Below are 23180 nucleotides of genomic sequence, written 5' to 3'. Positions count from 1 at the left end.
GTTAGACAGGGTTGCATCCAGGCGGGTTCTGAGTATCTCTAGAGAAGGAGACTCCACAACCTCTCTGGGCAACCTGTGCCAGTGCTCTGTCACTCTCACAGTAAATGAATGCAGCATTTTATTTTCTTATTGCAAGATCTCATTGAATAAACTGCTTTGTATTCATCTATCTTTAAACGTGATCAGTAAGAGTTTACTTTTGTGAACAGCAGACAGCAGGAGTCAAAACTGCAATTTTATATACTTAAAATATTTTCATGTAAACAGATCTACTGAATCATTGCACAGCTCTGCACTGCACACTGTGGACTTTTCTGTGTGGCTAGGACAAGTTTAAGATCTCTGTTTATCCCTCCATTACATGGTAGAGATACACTCTGATTTCCCTGGCACAGTGTGTGAGATCTATCATTAGCAATATTTGGTGTAATTCTGCTGACCCCTACGCGTGCCAGTTATCCAATGTTTCTGCTGTGCTTCTTGAAGCAGATAATGTCCATATAGGCTTGATTCTTTCCTATGGCCTTCTCCGTTTGATAAACTGCACATCCCTCTTTCAGACCTTCCTGTTCAGCTTTGATTTACAGATACTATAGAATACACTGGCCACAGAAATGAGTGCTTGCATTAAAATAGGGATGATAATTAACAGTATTTTGCAATTTAGCTCTTCTCATTCATCACTAGGAAAGTATTTTCCCTAGCTCTTCTTCCTGCCTGTAATAATGCTCCCTTGGGTTACACAGTTGCAAACCACATACTAAGAAAGCCAGAGTTATACTGTATAACTACAACACATACCTGTTTTCTCTTCCTTGTCTATGATTCTGTGACTTCAAATGATGTTAGTCATCAACCAAAAGACTGTTCTTTTGTCTGGTTAGAAAGTCACTAATGAGTTACACAATTTTGTGAATCATCAAGATATCAGTGCAAACACTATTAGAATTCTGGGGAATCAATATCTTCCATGAAGCACACTATTTTTTTTCAGACCCTGTTGTTTTGCAAGGTGCCAGACGTCACATGGTCTTACCTATGCAGCTGCATCGTCATCATCATTCCAAACAGTCCGTGTATTTTTCAGATCCAACTATCCCTGCCAGTCCAGCTGGGAGACTGTCTGCATTTAACACGACAGGTCTGAAATATATGTGTTCAGCCCCTGTTTTCTAACAATTCCCAGATCTACAGAGAGTTTAATGTCCTCTAAATAATTAGAATAATTTTTAAAATTTTTACTCATCTCCAGTGATTATAGAGAAACCTTGGGTCAGTGAAGTATGCCTTCAACATTGTAACAACAGTAGCAAGTGGCTCAGAAATTCCATATGAACTTTAGTTTTCCACTAACCTCTGACTGACTTGCAGCAAGAGTATTTTTAAAGAATTAGGTTCATAAGATGCATGCACTAAAAAAATCCTGAATTTTGAAGTCAAAGGAAATAGGAAAATTTAAACCAAATGGGGATCTGCTGTAATATCCGTTTAACCATCCAAATTAAAAATAGCCAGTTATCCTGTCTTCAGTTTTCTTAAGTAGTGTTCAGAGCTTTACCTAATTTGACAAACTCCAGAATCAGAGGTCTTTCCTCACAATACTTAAGGAAAAATATATACTGCTCTGAACAGTAGCTTTACCTTTTGATCAATATATTTGTTTTCTTCAATTGCAGATCTTTTAGAGTGGTCACATGAGGAAGAAGATGCTGAAGGAAGTCTTCGCAGCAAACAGCTGGTATCTTGTTGCTGACGATCAATAAATTGCTTCATAAAACTTTCCCTTGTGAACAAACAGAGGATAATGATGGATTAAAAACTCAGGAAAAATGTTCTTTTTTTTTTGCAATGTGCCACAACCCATTAGTGCTAAGATGAGTAAACCATGAGAGAAAGATATGTAGGGGTACAGATGCACAGGCTGCAGAAACTGCAGAAACTGATTAAACTTAAATTCAGCTATCAAAGAAATACATAACTGAATTGTGAGGTGGATATCTTGCATATAGCTTCAAAGAAAAACATTTTGTTATCTTTTATAATAATTCTCTTATTTATTCATTTACCAATTAAAGTGTTAAATACTCAAAGTGTCTTTTGAAGGTTTCAGCTCATCTTGAGTTCATTACATGGTGAGCTGTTACTTCAACGCTAATCAAATGCTGATATAATCCAATGGAAGCATACTTTCTGCAAGAAATTATTTCTTCAAGATTTCAAACAACATCTGTTCATATAGTTCCTCTGAATGCCCATATTAAGGAGTTTAGCAATTCTGTGCATTGCATATATCATGTTTAGATCTTTGAAGTATTTCTGTTTACAAGAAATGCACATTTATCCTGCTATGTTTTAAGTTTAGTAGAGACAAGCTATTCCCAGTGTAAATTGACTATGCTAATCTCTACCTGAAGAAAGAGTCCAACAAAGTACAGTTGCTTCAGATGTAAAGATCTGTTTTGCTAGAGATCGTTTGAATTTTTTCAGTAGTTAGCAAGATCACATATTAGGCTAGAGTATGTTGGGAAAAACACAATTAAAAAGAAATATCATAAAAGATGAAATCTAGGAGAAAAACACCCCCAGTAGATAACTAACTAAACAGTATTGTGGAAGTAAAAATAAAATATCTATGACTGCTCCTTAAAATGTGGAAGTTTTTCTTTCTGGCCCTTCTGTCCAGCAAGTTGTCACTAACAATCAAACCAGTTTTATTAGCTTTCTTATGAGTTTAACCAAAATAAATGTAACCTGAGGAGACACAGAACACTGACAGCTGTCTTTAATACCATCCCCTCTCCCAGGAGGGCTCGCTGGGGATACTGGAACAGGTAAAGCCCGTGTGGCTGCCCCCCCTGGGCTGTGTTCTCAGTTTTAGCAGCCTCTGTGCTGCAGCAGCCCTCAGATCGCTCTAACCTGCTCTTGGGACCATGTCAAGAATAATTGTACTATAACTGCCTATCTAGAGGCCAACCAGGGCTCTGGCCCTTTGCTAAGCTGTGTTTTACAGCAAAATCCTATCAAAGAGGGGTCCAGGGCATTTTGGCACAACTGCTATCCAATGATCTATGTGACCCATTCCAATGATTTGTTGCCACTTGGTCATATCTTAAAAAGGCTAGATTAGGACTGATTAGACTGCGAGCTGACTACCTCAGCCAAGAATCTAAAACCCAGATGGGAGTGAAGAAAGAAAATGCACTTTCTAACCATATTCTACTTTATCAGTTATACCATTTTCAGTCGGTCTAGTTGTGTGTGACATAAAGAGCATTATATATTTTTTTTTAAACAAAATGAGGTAAAACTAAAATGTCACTTGCTTTGGACTATTGCTTTGTTTGGACAAAACAATTACACATTTTTAGTGCTCTACAGTATCTAACACATTTATAGCATATTAGTAAAGGAAGTACCTTATTTTTGGAACTGTGAAATCTGAAGGAAGCTTGGAGATTTTCACCATTTGTGGCCTGTTAGGAAATTTTTCAAAGATGCGTAGACGCAACGGAAGCTTCTCCTTTGTATCTGCATTTGCTTCACTTTGCTTTAGCTGAAAAAAAGGAAATGAAAGAAATGATAGAAATTTCTGCTCTATAGTATTGTAGCCTTGTTTTCCAGAATCCAAAGAACAATAACGGCAATCAGCTAAAGAAACAGAAGATGGCAGCAAAGAACTACAGAGGGTAAATTCGATATTCAAGAGTTTATGGGTTGACTGTGCCAGAAATTGATAAATGCCAAACAATTTCATATACCTTTATTTGAAAGTCATAAAATGTGAAGATTGCTAGTAATTTTAATTTTAAAATATGAAATATATCAGTGTCTTACTCAATATGCTTATTTCTCTGTTTTCTTCACAGTTCCCTAACACTTTATCAGGGAAATAAACATTCATGCTCTTTTCTTATTAGACACATCTTTCTGTACACATTGACAGCTCTTCGATATTCAATCAGAGGACAGCAATTAAAAACAGAGCAAGTACTTACAATTTTAAAGGCATCTAGCTCTCAAAATACGGAAATATCAGGAAAACAACATTTAGATGAATATCCTAAGTAGTAAGAAAGGACTCAAAAGTATACATCTACATCGGCATACTCAGATACTGAGCTGCAGCAAATCACATAATGCATGTGGCATTCATAAGGATCCACAATGCCACAAAACAAAGTACAAAAAGGTAGATACAGCTACCTATACAGACAAATGTTGGATGTACCTAATGATATCTTATACTATTGGATATGCAAATACTATTTCTGAATTCAGATTACCTTATACAGCCACTCAGCTGTGTCATTAGAACAAAATATTAAGTCAAAAAGAGTTACTAGCAATACAAAAATTTGATAGTGACATGCATTTATTTTAAACGGGAAGTTGAACATTAAATAAATATTAACTTCTGCATGTCCAAATATTGCATACTATTTTAATAAGCATACATCTAATTGAGATTGCCTAGATGTAAGGTTAAGTTTTCTTTCTCCCATTTGCTTGTGAATACTGGCTTAGACGTTTACATTTTAAAATAGATTTTTGCAAGCAGCACCTGCCAGGAATACTGCTGATAGACATCAGCTATGAATTTTTACCAGGATGAACTGGCAAGGAAGTCAAACGGAGTTTTAACACTCATTCGCACTGCATAGTGCAATGCCTGCTCCCACAGCATGCTATAGAACAACCTCGCTGCTGCACTGTCATCCTATCAGCATCGCCATCACTTCTAGCCTTAGGACAGCTTAAATTGAAAATCAATTCATATTTGATCAGATGTGAACTGTGATGTGGACTAAAAACTGTTTGAAGGGTTGCAAACAAAGACTAATTATTAAAGTCTTGAGTCAGAAAAGAAGGGGAATATTGCATAAATCAGTGTTATGTCCAGTCCTATTTAATTGCTTCATTAATGGTCCTTAAAAGGAAGAAATAATGACATTAATAAAATTCACTTGATATTAAAATGTAAAGAGCTGCAAATACCACTGAGGGCAAGGAAAAGGACAAATTTAGAATAGGGGCAGGAAATAAGAAAGACTGAAACAAAATTCTAGAGCAAGAATATGAGCAGAAACTAAACACGAGCTTGTAACTCAGCACAGCATCAGAAGGCCAGTTTGGGCACCAATTACATTAGCAGCCAATGGCTCTTCTCACAGGCACTCTCTGTTGATTGCACATACTTTGGGAGATAAGTACAGAAGTCAATAGCTCCTCACTGGCTTGCTCTGAAGTGACAATACTTGGCTATGCCGTTTCAAACACCATTTTACCAGCCTCACGTTGTCCAGCCAAAATAGTTCAGGAGTGAGTCAAAAAAACGGGTGGAGATTTACAGAGACCTGACAGTGGGAGGGGAGAAAAAAAGGAGAGAGAGACTACAGGGACCCAAAATTTATACTTCATCTATCATAACTGGTAACAAGGTAAAAAGGAAGATGTAAAATTACGAATGAAATATTTGAATACAAATTATTTCAAGAACCTAATAGAAATCTATTCTATCCTAAATATAGGAATAAGAGGATGAAATGAAGAAGGGAATTTTTAGGCTGAGAACAATGATTAATATCCTTAAATTGAAATCTGTGAGTTCTTCAGAGAGGTCTCTGGAGGGAAGTGCCTCATCATTTCAAATTCAGACCAGACAGAACCCTTGAAATACCACAGTACTGCAGAAAGAAATCTTTCATTGTCAAGGAAATGAATTGAATAATAGAACTTTTCTGAATCGTTATATTCTTGAAAAGCTTTTGGGGGGGAGGAGGGTCGCGCCTTCCCCTCAGAGGTAATTTCTAGAGGAAAAAAAAAGGTTGCCAGTTTCTGCTAGTTAGGTATTTTAATAAGAAATCATTGCACAAATATGCAAATATTGACGTGGACAGAAAACCCCTGTTTTAGCTACAGACTCCTGTTCACAGAAGTCAGTGTACACAGAACAGAGGGCATACAACAGATTGCAATGCTGTCTGAAGTCTCCATGCAGCGCATAGATTAGTGAGGGTTTGGAAGCAGGAAACTATAGCTGAAGAGTTAAGCAAGGGGACAGCAATATCCCCTGTCTAAAAAAGGAGAATGATTCAAGATAGGCTTTAAAATGATCTGAACTCAAAGCAATTTACAGAATATCTCCAATTACTCCTGCTGTGATAATATTACATATTGGGAAGCTTGAGGCATTTAACTTTACTGAGTTCTTCTCTGCACATTTAGGTTGTAATTGTTGCTCCACATGACTTACATCCTGTTTTGTATTGCTGCTTAAATCCTTCACATTTCAGCTTTCCTCAGTGCATAACAAGCACATATATTTTTAAAGGTACAGGATTATGTTGAAATACTGCATTGAATGCAGAGTGTTTTTTAGCAATTGTTTAACTCCAAATAAAATACCAGGCCATTTTCTCCAGGTTTTTTAAAATTAATATTAATATTATTGAAAAAGAAATGCACGCTGACCTGATTCGCTCTACTTAGTTCTCGATTTCCAGCTCCCAAAGCCTACTGGGAGCAGTTCACCAAACTTCTGTCATCCTGGCCTAGAAGGGTTCCTGCAAAGGAATTTAGGTCTACTTCCACCATGCTTAAGTTTACAAGGGCAGAGTTAAGGGAACAAGACAATACAGATGTCTGTCCTGAACCTAGATTAGAAGAGCTTATCAAAATAATACATAAATGGGGACGAGTGAGGGAGAGGACATATTAGTCTGGAATTCCACTGTTTCACAGTAGCTTGAATGATATATACGCAGTACAAGAGCCTTAGCATCAAGAAACCCAGATCTGATTCAGATAATTGTCTAAGATGAGTACAAAAGACAGCTGTGAGAAAGACAGCCTTACTGGTGAACACATCGGCATATTTAGATTTTCTCAGAAAGACATTATGGCCATGTCTGCACTTGATTTGCAGCAGTTCAAAGTGAATCCCCCAATCATCCCCACCTGTTGTGTGCTAGTTCAGTTTGCGAGCTGCTTTAGTGACCCAAGTAGATTCCTTTTGGAGGAGACAAAACTGCAAGCTCCACTTCCACTACTCACAAATCCATGCCAATGACTAAGACTGACAAAGGTCAAAATCAATGGCTGGTCCTTAGAATGGCTTCCAATTCCATGTGTGATCAGGCATTTAGTCCAGGATATTAGACTCAATCTATTCTGAAGCAAACCTGCTAAATGAATATACCGGAAATGTGGTGGCCTTAGCACCAACTGCTTCATTCTACTGATTCTCTCCTATAGTACAGCCCTGGGCATCAGTATGGGATGATCTCATTCACATCACTTAATGCAGCATTGGCTGTAAATTTATTTGTGACTTCAGGGCACAAATAAACATGCCTTTGAAGCATGTTTATTAGAAATGTGCCTTTGTAAGACAAAAGGTGGACTGCTAAAAGGAGATTTAGTTTAATTAAGATCTGGGCCCTTAAAAGCAAGAAAATACCTAAACATGTCCTAAATATAGAGAATGGCATGAATGGTGGAAGAGTGAGATAGAGGCAGGGGAATAAAAGGGATACTAAGGTAATGACTAGCAAGAACAAGGGGTAGGGTTAGCTCTCTAATACAGACTAGTAGTGGTCAGACAATTGTGCTGGAATGGTAAAAAAGCAACTACTGGAGTTATAGCCTTCTCGGCAGAAGTTGGCCCGTGTCTCCCACATAACTATGCTGATCTTCCCAAACCAACAGCGCTATAGCATAAGACTGTTCACAAACCATCCCATCTGTGCCAGCTATGAAAGCCCTCTCATCCATGTTTCAGTAATGAAGAAGTGCTATCACTTACAAATTTTTAAATATATAGTATACTGTAATACTTGAGCCACACATAAATATGCAATGTTATGTAAGACCCCAAAGCAAAGGCAAGAAATGGTGGTTCTTAACCTTTTTATCTTGAAACACTGTAATATAATATTCATATAGATCTTAAATTTTTCGACTGTGATCTAGTCAGGGTGAAAGTAGCAAGTTCTTTTAAAAGTGTGTACTGCAACTTCCTCGACAGCGATGCCTGGAGTCACTGAGAACGCATTAAAGCATTGGAGTGAGACAAGCAGCAGGAACTGACTACAAGGGCTGTGCTCCCACAGTCCCTCCCCGTATTTACCGCAGGCCACAGCGCACTCCAGAGCTTCAGGTAAATGCAGGATGGTTTCACACCTGCCATCCAGCCCACACTCATTTCTATAGAGGCAAAAGCATGAGAAGTGTCTGCACACGCGAAAGTCTCATTACGGACTCCGGCTGCAGCTAACCGCCTCGAACGTGGAAGTGCTCTGCAGTCAGGTAATATGAACACAGACACACCGATAGCAAGAACAGTTCAAAGAGCTAACTAAAGCGACTATCTGTTCATATAACCAATTTGCACTTAGAGACAGAAATGTCCATTAAAGTAATGTTCTTGTCAAAGAAAACAGCCTGAAAGCTGAAATTTAATACAGTCAGTGAGTTTCCAAGACATGGACACTATGGTGAGAACATGCCAAAGGAGAACATGCTTTAACCACATCAGAAGGGATAAGACCTACCCTTCCTAAATTTTTGTTTTGCTTTGTTTTCTATTCATATAATTCTGACCATGAAAGAAGAGCTGTAACATGGAAAATATAAAGAGTGAAAGATGCAGTTTTCATGTGGTCTGAGTCAAGTGTATGTGAAATTCTCTTAAACATTGTGTAAATAGTTCAATGAAATAATATGATTATGAAAAATTAACTGCAATGCTCTAACTCCTTCATTTTAGCTGACAGTTTTCATTACTGTCTGAGATCAATCATGTTCAAAATTAAAAACTTCACTACTGATGCGCACAGAGTTTATTTAGGAACTGGCCAGTTGCCCAGAATAATTTCATGGTGAGTGTGAAAAGTTCAAACCTTTTGAGAAAGCTCAGGAGGGTCTCACTACAGGATAGTTTTAAATTAATATTATTTAGTGCATTATGGTGCATTGTTATGTACCAGCATTTTTCACTGTAAATCTCCTTTAAGGGCTCTTTTTGAAGAATTAAGTGATTTTACTATATCTATGTTATGCTCTTAGCAGGATGTACTATGTACTCCAACACAAAACACTTTGAGCATGATGCAAATAAAGGAAGGGGTGAAAGACATTATCAGCTGAGACCAACACCCACCCAAGAGTTTTCCAGAACTTTTGCTTATCTGAACTCCCAGATTTACCATCACTCTCAACTTGTCAAAAATAACTTTGAATGAAATCCAAATAATTAGCAATAAATGACATGTAAATTAAACAATTAAAAATCAGACAGATTAAATATGCCACTTAATTTTGCTTTGTGTTATTACTCAAACCATATAGATTGGGTAAGTTTTGGGGATATGAATGAGCTTCACTAAAAGAAAGCATGTGTATGGGCAAACTTTTACGGCCCAGACTCAGTTTTGGCATCAGTTTGTATGAACGCTTTTGTACCTTTGTACCTGCACTTGGGTTAGAGTTCAAGACAAATCAGCTATTTACTGTTCTGTACAACTGTAATTCCATTAACTGTAAAAAAAAAAAAAAAAAAGCAAAGTTTTGTTCACCCTCCAAAACAGGTGGTAAAAAACAATTTGAAATGTAAGGCCAAAAATATTGACAAAATCCTCTAAGCTGAATTTGTCACATCTGGATAAAAGTAACACTTGCAATAGGCTCTACCAGAAAGCAGTATTTATGATGTATAGATCTTACTAGGTGTGCCTGTAGCGCTAAATAAAAGACTACCAAGGTCAGTCCAGCCAAAGGTCAGACGACTTCAACCATACTTCATAGAGCACTGCTCTAGGTCCCCAATAGACTCTGTGTGGTGGTCCTGAGACATAATTACAATAATTATTTTCCTACGTTTATTTTCAAGTCATCTGAAATGACATGGAAGCTTTCATGTGCAAATCACCTGAGAAGCATTTCTGTAGCACGAAACCCGGGCTGTGCATTTCCTGCTTTGAGAGATATAAGAGCTTGTGAGCTTGTATGAAGGTGTGAGGCTTGCTAAGACAGCATTAGAGAGACAGCATTAGAGCACTGTGTAGTTTAGAGGAATCAAACCAGGTGAGGCCCTGTCCCTGAACACCACCACAGTATCCTCTGGGAGAAAGTAGCTGGAGATACAGAACAGAGCCAGCAGTGAGTTAACTGTTAAGCAATATGCACTAGGAGTTTAGCACTTGGGCATGCTCTCTTGTCCTCTTTTAGTTAACAGTCTAGATCTAGTCTAGTCTACCACTGCGAATTTTGCCCTTTGGGCTCACCTGAATAAATGGGCACGTTGCAGGCAATAAAAAAAAATCACCTATGTAGGGACTGTAAACAGAACCTACATTGATTTTAACCACATTCTGTGTTGCCTTGGGGAATCTTCAGTGAAATGTACCAAAAAATAAGATTACACTGTTGCTAGTGTTCACAGTAGAGATTGCACTGTTGATAATACAAGCATAAAACAAACTGAAAATGTTATTGGCCCAGGGAGGAACAAGAACACATATGTATTTCTCATATACACAAGATCTTTTTTTTATAAATAATTTTTTTGTGTGTCACACGGATTATATGCTGTATGTAGTACTATTTGATGTTGTGATTGCCATTTTTCAGTTGTTCATTTAAATGACTTATTCTCAGTTTTGCACAAATTCTTCCAAATTAATAAGATATTGAGTAATGTTTCACAAACCTGTTTTCTTAATAACTTCCTTTCAGTAATTGTAACTCCTATCAGTCCCTCAGGAAGAAATGCTACTGACACGATGTGATTGCAATTCAAATGCTGTAAAATTCCTCTAGCAAAATTTTTCTGAGGTTTAGTCCATTCATTTAATGATGGACAGGAATCCAAGATGTCAGAGATTTTCTCTTTGATTAACTGAGATAAATAAGATGAATTTGTCAGATCCATTACTTCATACTGCCTACAAACCCAGGTAAACTTTGTTATATTGATTACACTTCAGCTGTATTTCCAAGCTTCTTTTCCCTCTTACAGTGATAACAACTACACCGTTTTCAAAACATGAAATCTGAGATTCTGCATAGTCCCATCTGTAATCAGGGTCCAAAGAATGTGCTTGCTGGAGCAGATTCAAACTTCTTGCCTTTAGACTCAGACACCTACCTGAGGTGTTTCAGTTATGTTTGTCTTCATTCCCCTTCATAGTTAAGACCAAAAGAAGCACTTCTAGAGGTCTGTGTAGTTAGATCTTTGGCCGACTGCAGCTTTCGGATATGCTTTTTTTTTTTTTTTTTTTTTTTTCATTGACTAAATAAGGAGCTTAAATCCAAGATATTCTTTAAGTTACATGTCTGATGCCCAGTGTTAGGCAGGATGAACCCAGGTCATATTAGACATGATGGCATTCATCTCACGTAATTTTAGCTACACAAATGTCAAATGTGTAGTACAACTGAATCATCCAGGCACTTCCTACAGTTAATAGAAAGCAGTATCTTCAGGTATTGACTTATCCTATCTTTAGGTATTGACTTATCCGATCCTAATATGCAAGTAAGACAAGCAAGATGAAAATCCCATTAGCTACCTCCTTCACTGAATGTAGAAAGAGCCTAAGACTACAACTATACCAGTAATGTTAAAGCACTGGGGTACGGGCCTAAGAATTGGAGTAAGACTGTCCAAATATTGTTAAATCGTTAGTAAGGTCACTAGCACAGGTTTGTCCTGGGCCAGCCAGCACTCTCCCTAATGATATCTGACCATGGTTTGGGGCTAACCATGGCTGGAGACATTCCCAGTAGGCAGTCTGCACACTTTCTATTTTGGTGGTAGGAAGTTTTGGAAGGCAAAGAATGTAGTTCTGTGTTTAGCTATATGTACATTAGCATGTCATGCCAGCCATGTCTTTAGAGACAAAGAAAAGAAGCTGGACAGGTTTATTTCTTGAAATAGGCTAAATTATTAGCTTAGAGTAGGTGCCTAGTTAAGATAAGATGCCTTAGTTTAGATAAGATAAATTCCATCCCTATTTTAAAACAATTCAAGGGTAGATACATTTTGGAATGGACAGTTTAAAGTAGCTAATGGAAATAAAACATAAATTTAATTAATTCTATCATGCACAACTATTCTTGTAATAGCTTTCTCAAATATAAATGCAGCTTTGCCATTTTCAAATTCATTTTCTTCTCTTGGGATAAGTAGTAGAAATATTTTTGTTTCCATACAAAGGTTATGAAGCCACAAAAGAATCTGTATTATAATAAAAAAATGCATTACATGCTCCACTTCATCAGAGAAAACTGCGTAAGACTTCTCCAAAATTGGGCACTGTTATTTGTTATGAATTGTATATTTGATGAACAATAAGCACCTAAGATACCTTCAAGTGAATATAAGCACGAGATGCGTGAATTCTTCCCTTGTATAAGCAGAATTATTCAATATTGACTGAGTACAATGTGTTCATCTTCAAGAGGGATGGTAAAATTCATTACAACCAAGAAGAATGCTTCCGTGCAGGAAGCAAAGGAAGCAGTACTGCAATGCCATTCAGGGACTCATATCTTTGCTTGCCTATTCCAGATCCTGCACAAAGGAAGATTCATGGAGGTAGCTTAGTAAATGGTGCTTACCTACATGTAGCCAAGACACACGACTCATCTGCCCAGTTGGGTTCACAGAAAAATAGAGTCAATCCAGGAGACGATAATTAGAAAAAGATTTTCAAAGGTTCTGACCACAGGCAGCTCCCATTTATTTTAAAAGGGCTGAGCTCACACAAGAGAACCAGGCTGTGAGTGACTGAGGAACTCATCATCTTGACCTCCTATCGGGATATAGACATTGTAAGAGGTATAAAGAAAGCAGAATGGCAGTGAGGTCATATGGATAAAAGACTCAATCTGCAGGGGACCTGTATGGCTCTGCTCATAGTTTAATAAAACAATATAACTTTGATCTAGGCTTTTTTAACACTGAAGTATAGGATGACTGGAATTTGATCCACATATGCAAAACCTTTATTCCATGTGATTTGTATAAGCTGATTTATACACCCTCTGAGGAATTACAGGACAGAACACCACTGGACATGTGGACATGTAGCATATCCAACTTGATTTACTGCTTATTTTTACCTGCATGGTAGGGAACATACCTGTGCTATGTGGACGTAATTGCATATTCCTAAAGCAGCCTATGTGTGTTTCTGTGGATTTGTGACTGCTGTTGAGATGTAAGCAGTTATGTGTAGATTCAGAGTGATACTTGTTGCAGATTGTAATGCAGCTGCATGAGCTGCTGTATGTAACTTTTTGGGATTCTGGCAATGCAAACCTATGTCTATAAACAACATTGGCAGTGTTTATAGGTGTTCTGGTAAAGGGACACTTTGTTGTCATTGATCAATGATTTTCTTTAATAATATCTTCTAATACTTAGAAGGTCACTGCAAACACAAAAAAGTTTAATCTATTCATCATGATCACTGTAGCTAGGACAAGACCACTTAATCTGCAACACAGAATACTATTCAGATGAGACATGTTACAGAAATCTTGCCAATAGTGACAGTGAAACTCTGGAACAGACTGATCAGAAAGGCTGTGAAACCTTTATCATTTCAGAAAAGGCTGGACAAACATTTTTCAAAAATGTATTACAGCTAGCTGATGGACAAATTGTTGTAGCTTTTCTTTTTTTTTTTTTTTTTTTATAATCCCTCAGGGCTATGGTCTGACAGTAGCTGGCTATGTTTTCCAGCTGGATGAGGATAATTCTTCATACAGTCATGTTACTGATAAGGCTAAAGGCAGGTCACAAATTACATGATGAAATGGTAGCATCAGCAGCAACAGTAATAAACTTACTCTGTCAGTGATTGTCCATGAATTGGATGCTATGCCCAACTACACAGAACTAATGAATGGTATTTATACACCCAGCTGCCAACAGATACTTACTATGATCCTGAAAAGAACTATGTGTTTCTGAAAGCAAGTTCTACATGAGACGATATAATGAAATGAAGCCAGGAAGGTTGAACATACAACAGAACTTCAGTTTGCTTCTTAAAATATCTTTTTTTAAATTTGTATCTATATGCTGCTAACACAGCAGCAATGACATTGTTTTAAATACGCATTTGGGAAATTTAATGTTAATGATTTTTAAAAAATCTGTTTGGATTTTTTTTTTTTTGCAGATGGTATGTTTACAAAATATGATTGTCTATCATCACATTGAAAACATGTCATAGACAGCAAATAAACTCTGAAAAATGCTACCGAACTGTTATAAAAATAATATGGAACAAATTAATGTGTAGAGTACCAGCAGAACTGACTTCAGCAAGCTGCAACACAAATGTATTACATATATTACTAGTCAACATAAGTAGGTCTTTTGGAACTATTACAACATTTAATAACTGTTGAAAAAGCTGCATACTAAATTACTTCAGAGTTGCATTAAGAATTTACTGTTATTTAACACTGGAGTTCCCAATATACAAAGATCTTTAATTAGAAATGTAGTACTCTGCAAATCTTAAGATAATAATGTTTTACAAATTCTTTTGAACAAACTTCCTTGAAATAAAGGATTGCAGTTTGACATCAGTTAATTTAAATTCAGTGAGATATAATGATTGTTTCAGTAAAATCTTTTATTCTTTCTGAAACACATTTGGTTGCATTTCTACTACTGCATTTTCAATACTGAATGTACTGTATAATGACAAAGGTTATTTAACCAGAAAAAAATAATGTTTTGAATTCATTTTTATGAATTTAAATTCATTTAAATTCATATTCATTTAAATAATGTTTAAGAATGTTTAATTGAGTTTAAACTATAGTGCTTTCCAAAAGGTACATTCTATACACTAAGTGCAACAAAATTATGTGTATCTCAGGGGAAAATAAAAAAAAATATGTATTCAGGCATAAGTTAGGTTACTAGATTTTACTTCAGATATGCCACAAGAAACCTTATCTCAGATCAATCCTGTCTCTTCACTGAGGAAAAATACCCTAACACAAGTACCTGATGCTGCAGTAATGAACTCATTATTCTTGGCCTTGCTGGCGGGAAGGCTGACAACTCTTGCTGTTTCAGATTGCATCTTGGTCAAGGATATGGGAAGTAATATTGTGATATGACTGAGTGGGAAATCAGTTCCTATTCTGGATGACTAATTTTTCAAGTGGCCCTCTAGCCAAAGTGAAAAATATAGTATAGTGGCTCTTAGTATAGTATAGTGGCTCAGTATAGTATAGCGGCTCTTCAGCCAAAGTGAAAAGTATATAAGCCAAAGTGAGAAGGTATACCTGTTTGATTTATAATCATATATGAAGTTATACTGGCATTTCTGTGCTCCTATGCAAAGAGGAATCAACCTCTTAGGCTTATTCTGATGCACTTGGAGCACTGATTAATAAATATTATGTTGGTAAGAAACTGAGCATTTAGTTACCCAAATGCAGGTGTGCAATGTTGTCTGAGACATCCTGAGGTATCTATGACATCTTTATGAGGCTTGCAGATATACAAAGGATCTATGGAAGACAAGCACTTTTCAGAAGCATCAGATAGAAGCCAGGAGGGACAGCTGATGTTTATGCAACTGAATCCCACCTCATATTGTCTCCATACTAGCCCAGCAGTACTAATCCATCAGGTAGGCACTAAGCAAATCTCAACCACGGTCATTTTTTTTAAATCTGCAGTAACACCTTTGATTCAGAGGTTTTATTCAGTGCTTTTATTCAGAGCCCCATTATCATACATAGTCATTGGATTTGGTTCATTAAATTTATTCAGCTAAATATGTGTGAGGCTTGATCTAATCTTCAAGTAGCTATCATGACCTCTGGGACTGGAAATTTAAAGAGGCTCAGCAGGGGTCCACAAAGATGGTTAGAAGGCTGGAGAACTTGAGAGATGAAGAAAGAGTGAAGGAATTAGGCTTCTTCACACTACAGAGAGAAGTCTCAGGGGGCTCTAATCACAGTGTTCCACTACCTAAAAGCTAGTTTTAGGGAAGATAAAGGTACACTCTTCACATGGAGACATGGTGACAGGATAAGAGGCAACAGGCACAAGTTGCTTCAGGCAAAATTCTGTCTAGGTAGAACAAAACAATTCTTCACCATGGAAACAGCTAACCAGTTGAACAGGTTGCCCAGGGAAGTGGTGAAATCTCTCCCACTGGAAATATTTAATACTCAGCTTGAAAGGGTCCTGGATAACCTAATCTAAGGCTCTGCTATCAACATGAGGTTGGACCAGATAATCACCAGAAGTCCCTTTTATCCTAGACTTTTCTATGATTCTATGATTCTGGATAGCTATCAACCCCAAGATAAAAGATAATTATGTTTTGCACTTCACTGTTGTGTATATGCACATACTCTTAAAAAATATACTTTTATTAGTGGGCTCTGTTAGATTCTGTGAGAAGTAATTTATATACCTTAGATTTAAGCAACTATTTGCAACTAACACGTAGACCAAGTTCTGCAATTGAATATCCTTAACACTGAGAAAATATAACTGAAATCAAGAAAAATGAAGCTATACTCCAGTAGTTCTCCTTAAACAAGAGGGACTTTATCTTTATATGAATGAGCTGCCCCTTGCTTTTCACTATTTTTGTTTCTTTGCTTGTTTTTAAATGGAGGAAGTACACTGTATTTAACACAGATAGCTCCAAGATTTACATTTATCACAGTACTATATTATTCCTGCAGTACGGAAATTCAGAGAAAGTCAGTTCAACTCGAGAGCACGCAGAGGCAAACCTATATGACTGGTAACATGAAGGACACAGTGGCTGCTCTGAGTTACTTCAGAAACCTTCTTGGCTGGACTAGATGAAAACAAGTTAGTTTGATGTCACAGCTGCTTTCTTTCCCACACAAATTTGTTCATCAAATTTTAGCTTCAATACTGCTATTCCCTTTCCCAGGAGACAGGGATGGTTCTCTTTGCATTCCTGTGATGTTGGATTGCTTCTTTAAAAAGGGAGATGTGGGTACAAATTCCCCCTTCATTCTGAAATGGTGCTCTTACTCATGGGATTTTATGCAGGAAAATTGTGCAAGCTTCCTCATCTTCTGTGATATTTAAAAAAGGGTGACTGCTCAGTTATGGAGGAACTGTCAACAGAACTCTTCTGAATCCTGGATGAAAAATAAATGACCTTTACACTCTGGTACCTAAAAATCTCTACAAAAATGTAATGAACTCATCTTTGCTGCTTGTTTTTTTCTTTTGACTGAACAGTGAACTGAATCTCATCTGAGGGCCAGGTCTCTACTTTTTATAAGCATACAAAGATTGCATACAGTGTGTACACAAGCGTGTAGATCCACAACTTCCTATGGGCCTAAGATCCAGTTCAGAAAGGTGTTGCAGATCTTTGTGACAAAAATGTATCCAAAAGCAAACATAGCATGGATTTTCAAGGATCCAACTCTGATCAAGATGACTAACATTTTGCAAACTCTTGCCTTTCTTCCAGAGAGCTACAGGATTGTTCCTTACTTCAGAAGATGGAGCATCTAGAAACACATATGTGCACTGAGAAGTACTTGCACTTTTCTTAGATGTTAACCAAATAAAATAAAAGATTAGATGAGCTCCCAGAGATACAAAAGCTGGGTAAGCATCTTCCTCCCTGGTGATATAAATGAAGCAGCAGAAGCTTACATGTATATTTTTCTTATAGCTATTCACACATTCATAACCAGTCCAACTCCCATCTCACCTCCTTGAAAAGTAGCATGCTCTGAATATGATCTTGAATTAGAATTTTCAAAGGACCTATTTTACACCATAAAACCTTCTTTTAAGAGAACCCTCATAAATTTAATGTGATTTCTTGACAAACAGTACAGTACTGTGCATCATGTCAGAGGTAATGGCAAATTCTGAATTTACAATGAGGTGTTTATTTAAACATTGGGCAAGATATAAACCAGAATTTATAATAAATTGATACTCTTCTTAAAAATGCTGGTATTTGATGTAAGAGGTGGAAGAAATGTGGAAACTACAACCTTCTGAAGACTTTCAAGATTTTCTTAGCAACTTTAAAAGGAAAGAGTCTGGTCACAAGTAATCTTCTGGATGACCACGTTTGCTAGTCTTTCAAGGACAGTTTGTTTTGGAGAAATGGAGATAGCATCTAAAAAGTATAACTTAAAATAACATTACTTTAAATATTCTGTATATGGCCTGGGAATGGAGGGCCAGCATGAATTTTGTGAACTTTTCACTATCTTCCCTCTATGATGAAAAGAAGGATTTGATGCATTTTATGCAGTGCTTAAAATTCAGTTTGTAACCATTATTGTGCTTTTATTTGCTTAAATAAAATGTGCTTGACACATCTTTCCTGCCAATATGGGATGTAATTACATGGGATCAGATATAATGGAAACATAATTTTTCATTTTTGTTCTATTTTGTAGTTATTTCCCATTTGGAATTACTTGAAGCACTATCCTCAGAATACTCTGGAGGTAAGTAAATGTAACTAGGTTTTAAAAAGCCCCTGGATTTTAACACAGTTATATGTGTATATGTATAATTTTATGCCAAGAGTATGTTTAAATTAGATACATCAATTATAACACCTTGTTAGCACAATATGTTTCACCAAAATTCCCTAGGTTGAAACACCCACTTTAATGCTGAAACCTTATCACATAAAATTTGGAAGTGCAACCTTTGATGCTACTGCTGAAATTCTCACTGGCATCTTCCTACACGTGCTGAATGACTGGTTGTGCTGCAGAGAAGGGCAAAGGGATCAGAGTCTGTGTTATGACCAAATGTGTCTAGGATTCTGGAATGGGTGCAACAAAACAGTCGTGATTTGATCGGTAATTCCCTAATTTTTTGCTTTGCAATTCTTCATTATGCAATCCTAATGGATATCACCAAGATGAAAACAAGAAAGAAGAAGAAATTTTTTTAAAGGAAAGAAATGTCTGAATGGTTCTTAATCAAATCCTTTGATTTTCACATCTCTGCTCCTTTCTGAGTTACAAGTGTTTCTGTAGGTATGACAACAATTAGGTCTCAGAGGCAGAAAGCCCCCAAATCCAACCTTTTCCATCTCCTCCCATACTGATACACAATTGAAAAACAAGGTATCTATTCCTCAGCCTATCTTTTGTAGACAAGTGCCTGAAAAAGCCATTATCAAAGTGTTTGACCTGTCACTGTCCCTGTGACAGTAGTGAGCTATGTGCTTTGGTCTCACTTGTTATCAAGTTTCTGTGGAAAACAAACCCAAGAAATTCACACTGAAAAGTACATGTGTGTCATAAAGTGTGAAGAGCTTTGCTCCTCACTGAATAAAGGAGATGTTAATAAGTCTGCAAAAATGATGTTTTTATCACCATGACAGCAAGACACTTTAGAATTGTAAGAGCAGAGTCAAAATTACCTTCTGAATGAATAATGGCTGAATCTGAATGCCCAGTCCTGGACTTCCCCAGGAAATGGATTGCTTTTAAATGTTAACTTGCTTTGCCAGAAAAGATACCTGGGGAAAGCAACTAGGGATCCTGTACAGGCAATAAGACAGAATCCTTGAAAAGCTGCACCAGCAAAACATCAGCAAGCCAGCTGAATGCAGAAAGACAGAGCTTCTGATTATTTTTGCTAAATGCTTTTTCTATTATGGACTTGATATTTTGAACTCTTGTTAAAAAGAAAATAATTTCCAGGAAATCACATTACAGGAATTATATCCTAGTAGGTCCACATAGTGGTTTACTTTTTTAGAAAAAAATAAGAGAAGCAGTTTATAATCGATACTAAATAGCATTTATTCCAAGATGTGCTAGTTAAACTGCCAAATTTTCTTGCACTCGCAAAGCACTTTAGATAGACTTACCAGTAAACTGACAGTTCAGTCAAATTCTAAAGCTTCATATGCAGGCGTACAAAGGCATAATATAGTGGAAGTAACAACAGGGATGGTAGAAAAGGGAGAGCCCTCAGGATTCATTTGACTGGAATGAATATATATCATCATAAAAGAGCTAGGGGGCATCAAATGAAATAATCTGGTAGCAGATTCTAAGTAGAAATAGAAATATTTTTTCACATATTGCATAGCTAAATTTATCTTTGCTGCTACGTGCTGTAGATGCTAAAGTATCTACAGATTTAAAAAGTGATTTAACAAATGACTGCAAGAAAAATTTGTCAAGAATTACTAAACAAAAAGATACCATGTTGGACAACATATCACTAGAGACTATCATTCGAGTATGAAGTATTATTGGAAAATGAAATATCACTATGTGCCTTCACTGTTCCTATGCTATTCCCTGAACATCTTTTATTGGCCACTCTCAGAGACTGGATACTGAACCAGGAGGACCTTTGTTTTGGACCTTTGTACAACTGCTCTTATATTATGAGTGATAGGTGCTTTCTCAGCAACCTAAATAATAAATGTGTAAACACAAAACTTGGCACAAAGGATTTTTACTAGAAAGACAAATGGTGAAACCATGTCACTCATTGATCAGAAGTAACTTCCAAGTGACTGTCAGTGCCTCGGTTCTTCCCTCAGATGACCACGACATCAATATCAGTCTAATGAGAGCTGGAATGGGGAAACAGGTTTCCAAAAGCTATCTTCACCCCAGAAACAGTATGTCAGGGCTGCAGAGGGCTTTCCTCTGACGTAAGTGGCCATCATCTTGCATGGAGCATACCAGGCAGCATCATATTTCAGAGGTGCTAAGGGTCTTATATTTGAACTTAGTTCACTTGGGTCAAGGAAAGCAAAACCCTCTGAGTAGGACTTGTTCTTTTATCACAGTCCACTGCCACTAAAAACAAGATACTGAGGTACTCCACACCATTTTGTTACTGACAATGGATAAAATAACCTTGTGGAACGAAGGTATGCCTGATGAAAAAAAAATAAAGTCTAAACACAAGAAAGCTCTTAGAAGTGCTGTGTTATATGTGGTACTGCTACAGCTGTTAAGAATTTACTTTAAAAAAAATTAATAAGCAAAATTATTATAAGTCTGCATATTCATTTACAAGCTTTGGGAATATATTCAACACTTACATAAAATCGGCCTGGATTTTAAAAGGGATCTGTGGTTGCTCTGCAACCTGCAAAAATCAGGGCACTTTGAAAAACCTGGTATACTTGACAAGTGTATTATGTGGGAGTGTGTGTGTGTGTACCTGCATTCACATATGCATATGGAAGGAAGGTATTTGCAGGAACAAAAATGTAGGAAAGGTTTTATGATTCTGAAACTATTTGTGGATATGTCTGTGTTTGTGAGAAGACTCCAAATTGTAGAAGATGCCTGTGTATTTATACATTTGAGAGCAAAAATGCATATTATGCCACTGAGGTTGGGTTGGAAAGCTGATATTCCCAAACATTTAGGAAATGATATTTCCAAATATGCATTTAGGAAATGATAATCATATGCCTTGAATAGAAGGATATGTATCTGCAGGTACACTCAGAAGGTCTTCCTATCCCATATTCTTTTCAAATAACATAAAACAACTGCAAAAAGAAGAGCTTGTCCTGACATTTTGATCAGTGCTTTTTTGCCCCTGAAAATAATTGCTTATTTTACTGCCTAGAGGGTACCTCATCCTCCCAGAACTTATTTTTAGTTATTTTTAGTGCAGAACGGAATATAGCACACTGCAAGCATTTTAACTGCCTCAAGACACTGGTGGTATAAGCACAAAATATCTTTTTTTGATGTTTTAGAAGATCAATATTAAGATTCTTTATCTTCTTTGCCTTTTTTTGAACTTGAATATGTTAAATATTTTAAAAATGACTGAAGCAAACTGCACATTTCAGGAAGAGGTAGTCAAATTCAAATGACAATTAACCTATTTTTGTTCTTTGTTAGGAGTTGAATTATGCCTTTTCTACGAACTCTTTGCATGAGTCTGTGCCTTCTTTTTACCCTGATGCCCAGAACCGTCTGGCCTGTAAGTAAAAAGCAATTGCTTTTGGCTCACATACTTCATAGTGGTACTCCTAAAGACCAACTGCTTCTACAGTGAACAGTATATAAACAGTAATGTGACTTTGAATTTTGAATTACTGCTTCCATCAAGGTTGACCCAGACACTAAATCTACCGCTTTCAACTGTAAGCAATTAACAGAGGCATCTAGCTTAGGGAGGATTACAAGAACTGTCAGAGTATGCAGAGATGTGATGAGGAAGGCTAGGGCCCATTTGGAATTCAATCTGGCAAGGGATGTCAAGGACAACAAGAAGAGATTCTTCAAATACATCAGTAGCAAGAGGAAGACTCGGGAAAATGTGGGTCCGCTGCTGAATGGGACAGGGACCCTGGTGATGAAGGATACAGAGAGGGCAGAATTACTGAATGCCTTCTTTGCTCCAGTCTTCACTGCTAAGGGCAGCCCCCAGGAATCCCGGAGCCTGGAAACAAAGGAGAAAGTTTGGAGAAAAGAAAACTTTCTATTGGTAAGATTAAAGATCTTCTAGGCAAACCTGATGTCCACAAATCCATGGGCCCTGATGGGATGCACCCATGAGTGCTGAGGGAGCTGGTGAATGTTATCACTAGGCCACACTCAGTCATCTTTGAAATATCCTGGAGAACTGGAGAGGTGCCTGAGGACTGGAAGAAAGCCAATGTCACTCCAGTCTTCAAAAAGGGCAAGAAGGAGGATGAGAGAGAGAGAGAGAGAGAGAGAGAGAGAAACAGAAAATTCACAGGAGATAATTTAGCATAGCGAAGATCTGACTCTCTGAAGAAGCCTATTTCTTTCTACTGCTCAGGGAACTGAGGCCAATCATACTGCCAAGGCCTTAAGCTAGAGGGGATGAACCTAAGCCTTAAAGTCAATTCCAGCAGGACTAATGGCAATGAGTTTTAGCAAGATCACAGCTTTAACATGTAAATGAGTAACTGTGAGGCACTATAATCTAAAATTCTGTATGGTATTTTATGAGAACTTTGCTGTTAGTTTGAGCCTTTACAGGACTGGTTCAATCTTTACTAGTAGATATGTCATATTATTTTTAAAGGGTTCATCTATAATTAGTACTTTAAATCTGCAAATGACTTTGTTTATGCTTATACAAAGAAATATATAGTTTGTAAAGTTTCTAGACTAGTTTGCCAAGTGATACA

The 23180-nt window shown here is 37.1% G+C and overlaps 1 protein-coding gene across 1 annotated transcript in view; it reads right to left on the bottom strand.

The window, feature by feature from the left end:
• The window catches only part of NALCN (sodium leak channel, non-selective), a 243686-nt gene that overhangs the window by 56708 nt on the left and 163798 nt on the right, over positions 1–23180 (bottom strand). Inside the window, exons 16-17 of the mRNA XM_062566808.1 lie at positions 3417–3553; positions 1642–1783 (exon numbers count right to left, since the gene is read on the bottom strand). Of these exons, the coding sequence (XP_062422792.1) occupies positions 1642–1783; positions 3417–3553 (279 nt within the window). The remainder of the gene's footprint in view (positions 1–1641; positions 1784–3416; positions 3554–23180) is intronic.

Source organism: Rhea pennata, chromosome 1, assembly GCF_028389875.1.
Source record: "Rhea pennata isolate bPtePen1 chromosome 1, bPtePen1.pri, whole genome shotgun sequence".
NCBI lineage: Eukaryota > Metazoa > Chordata > Aves > Rheiformes > Rheidae > Rhea > Rhea pennata.
Note: the sequence above shows the minus strand (reverse complement) of the source record. Positions and strands in the feature narration are given on the sequence as shown.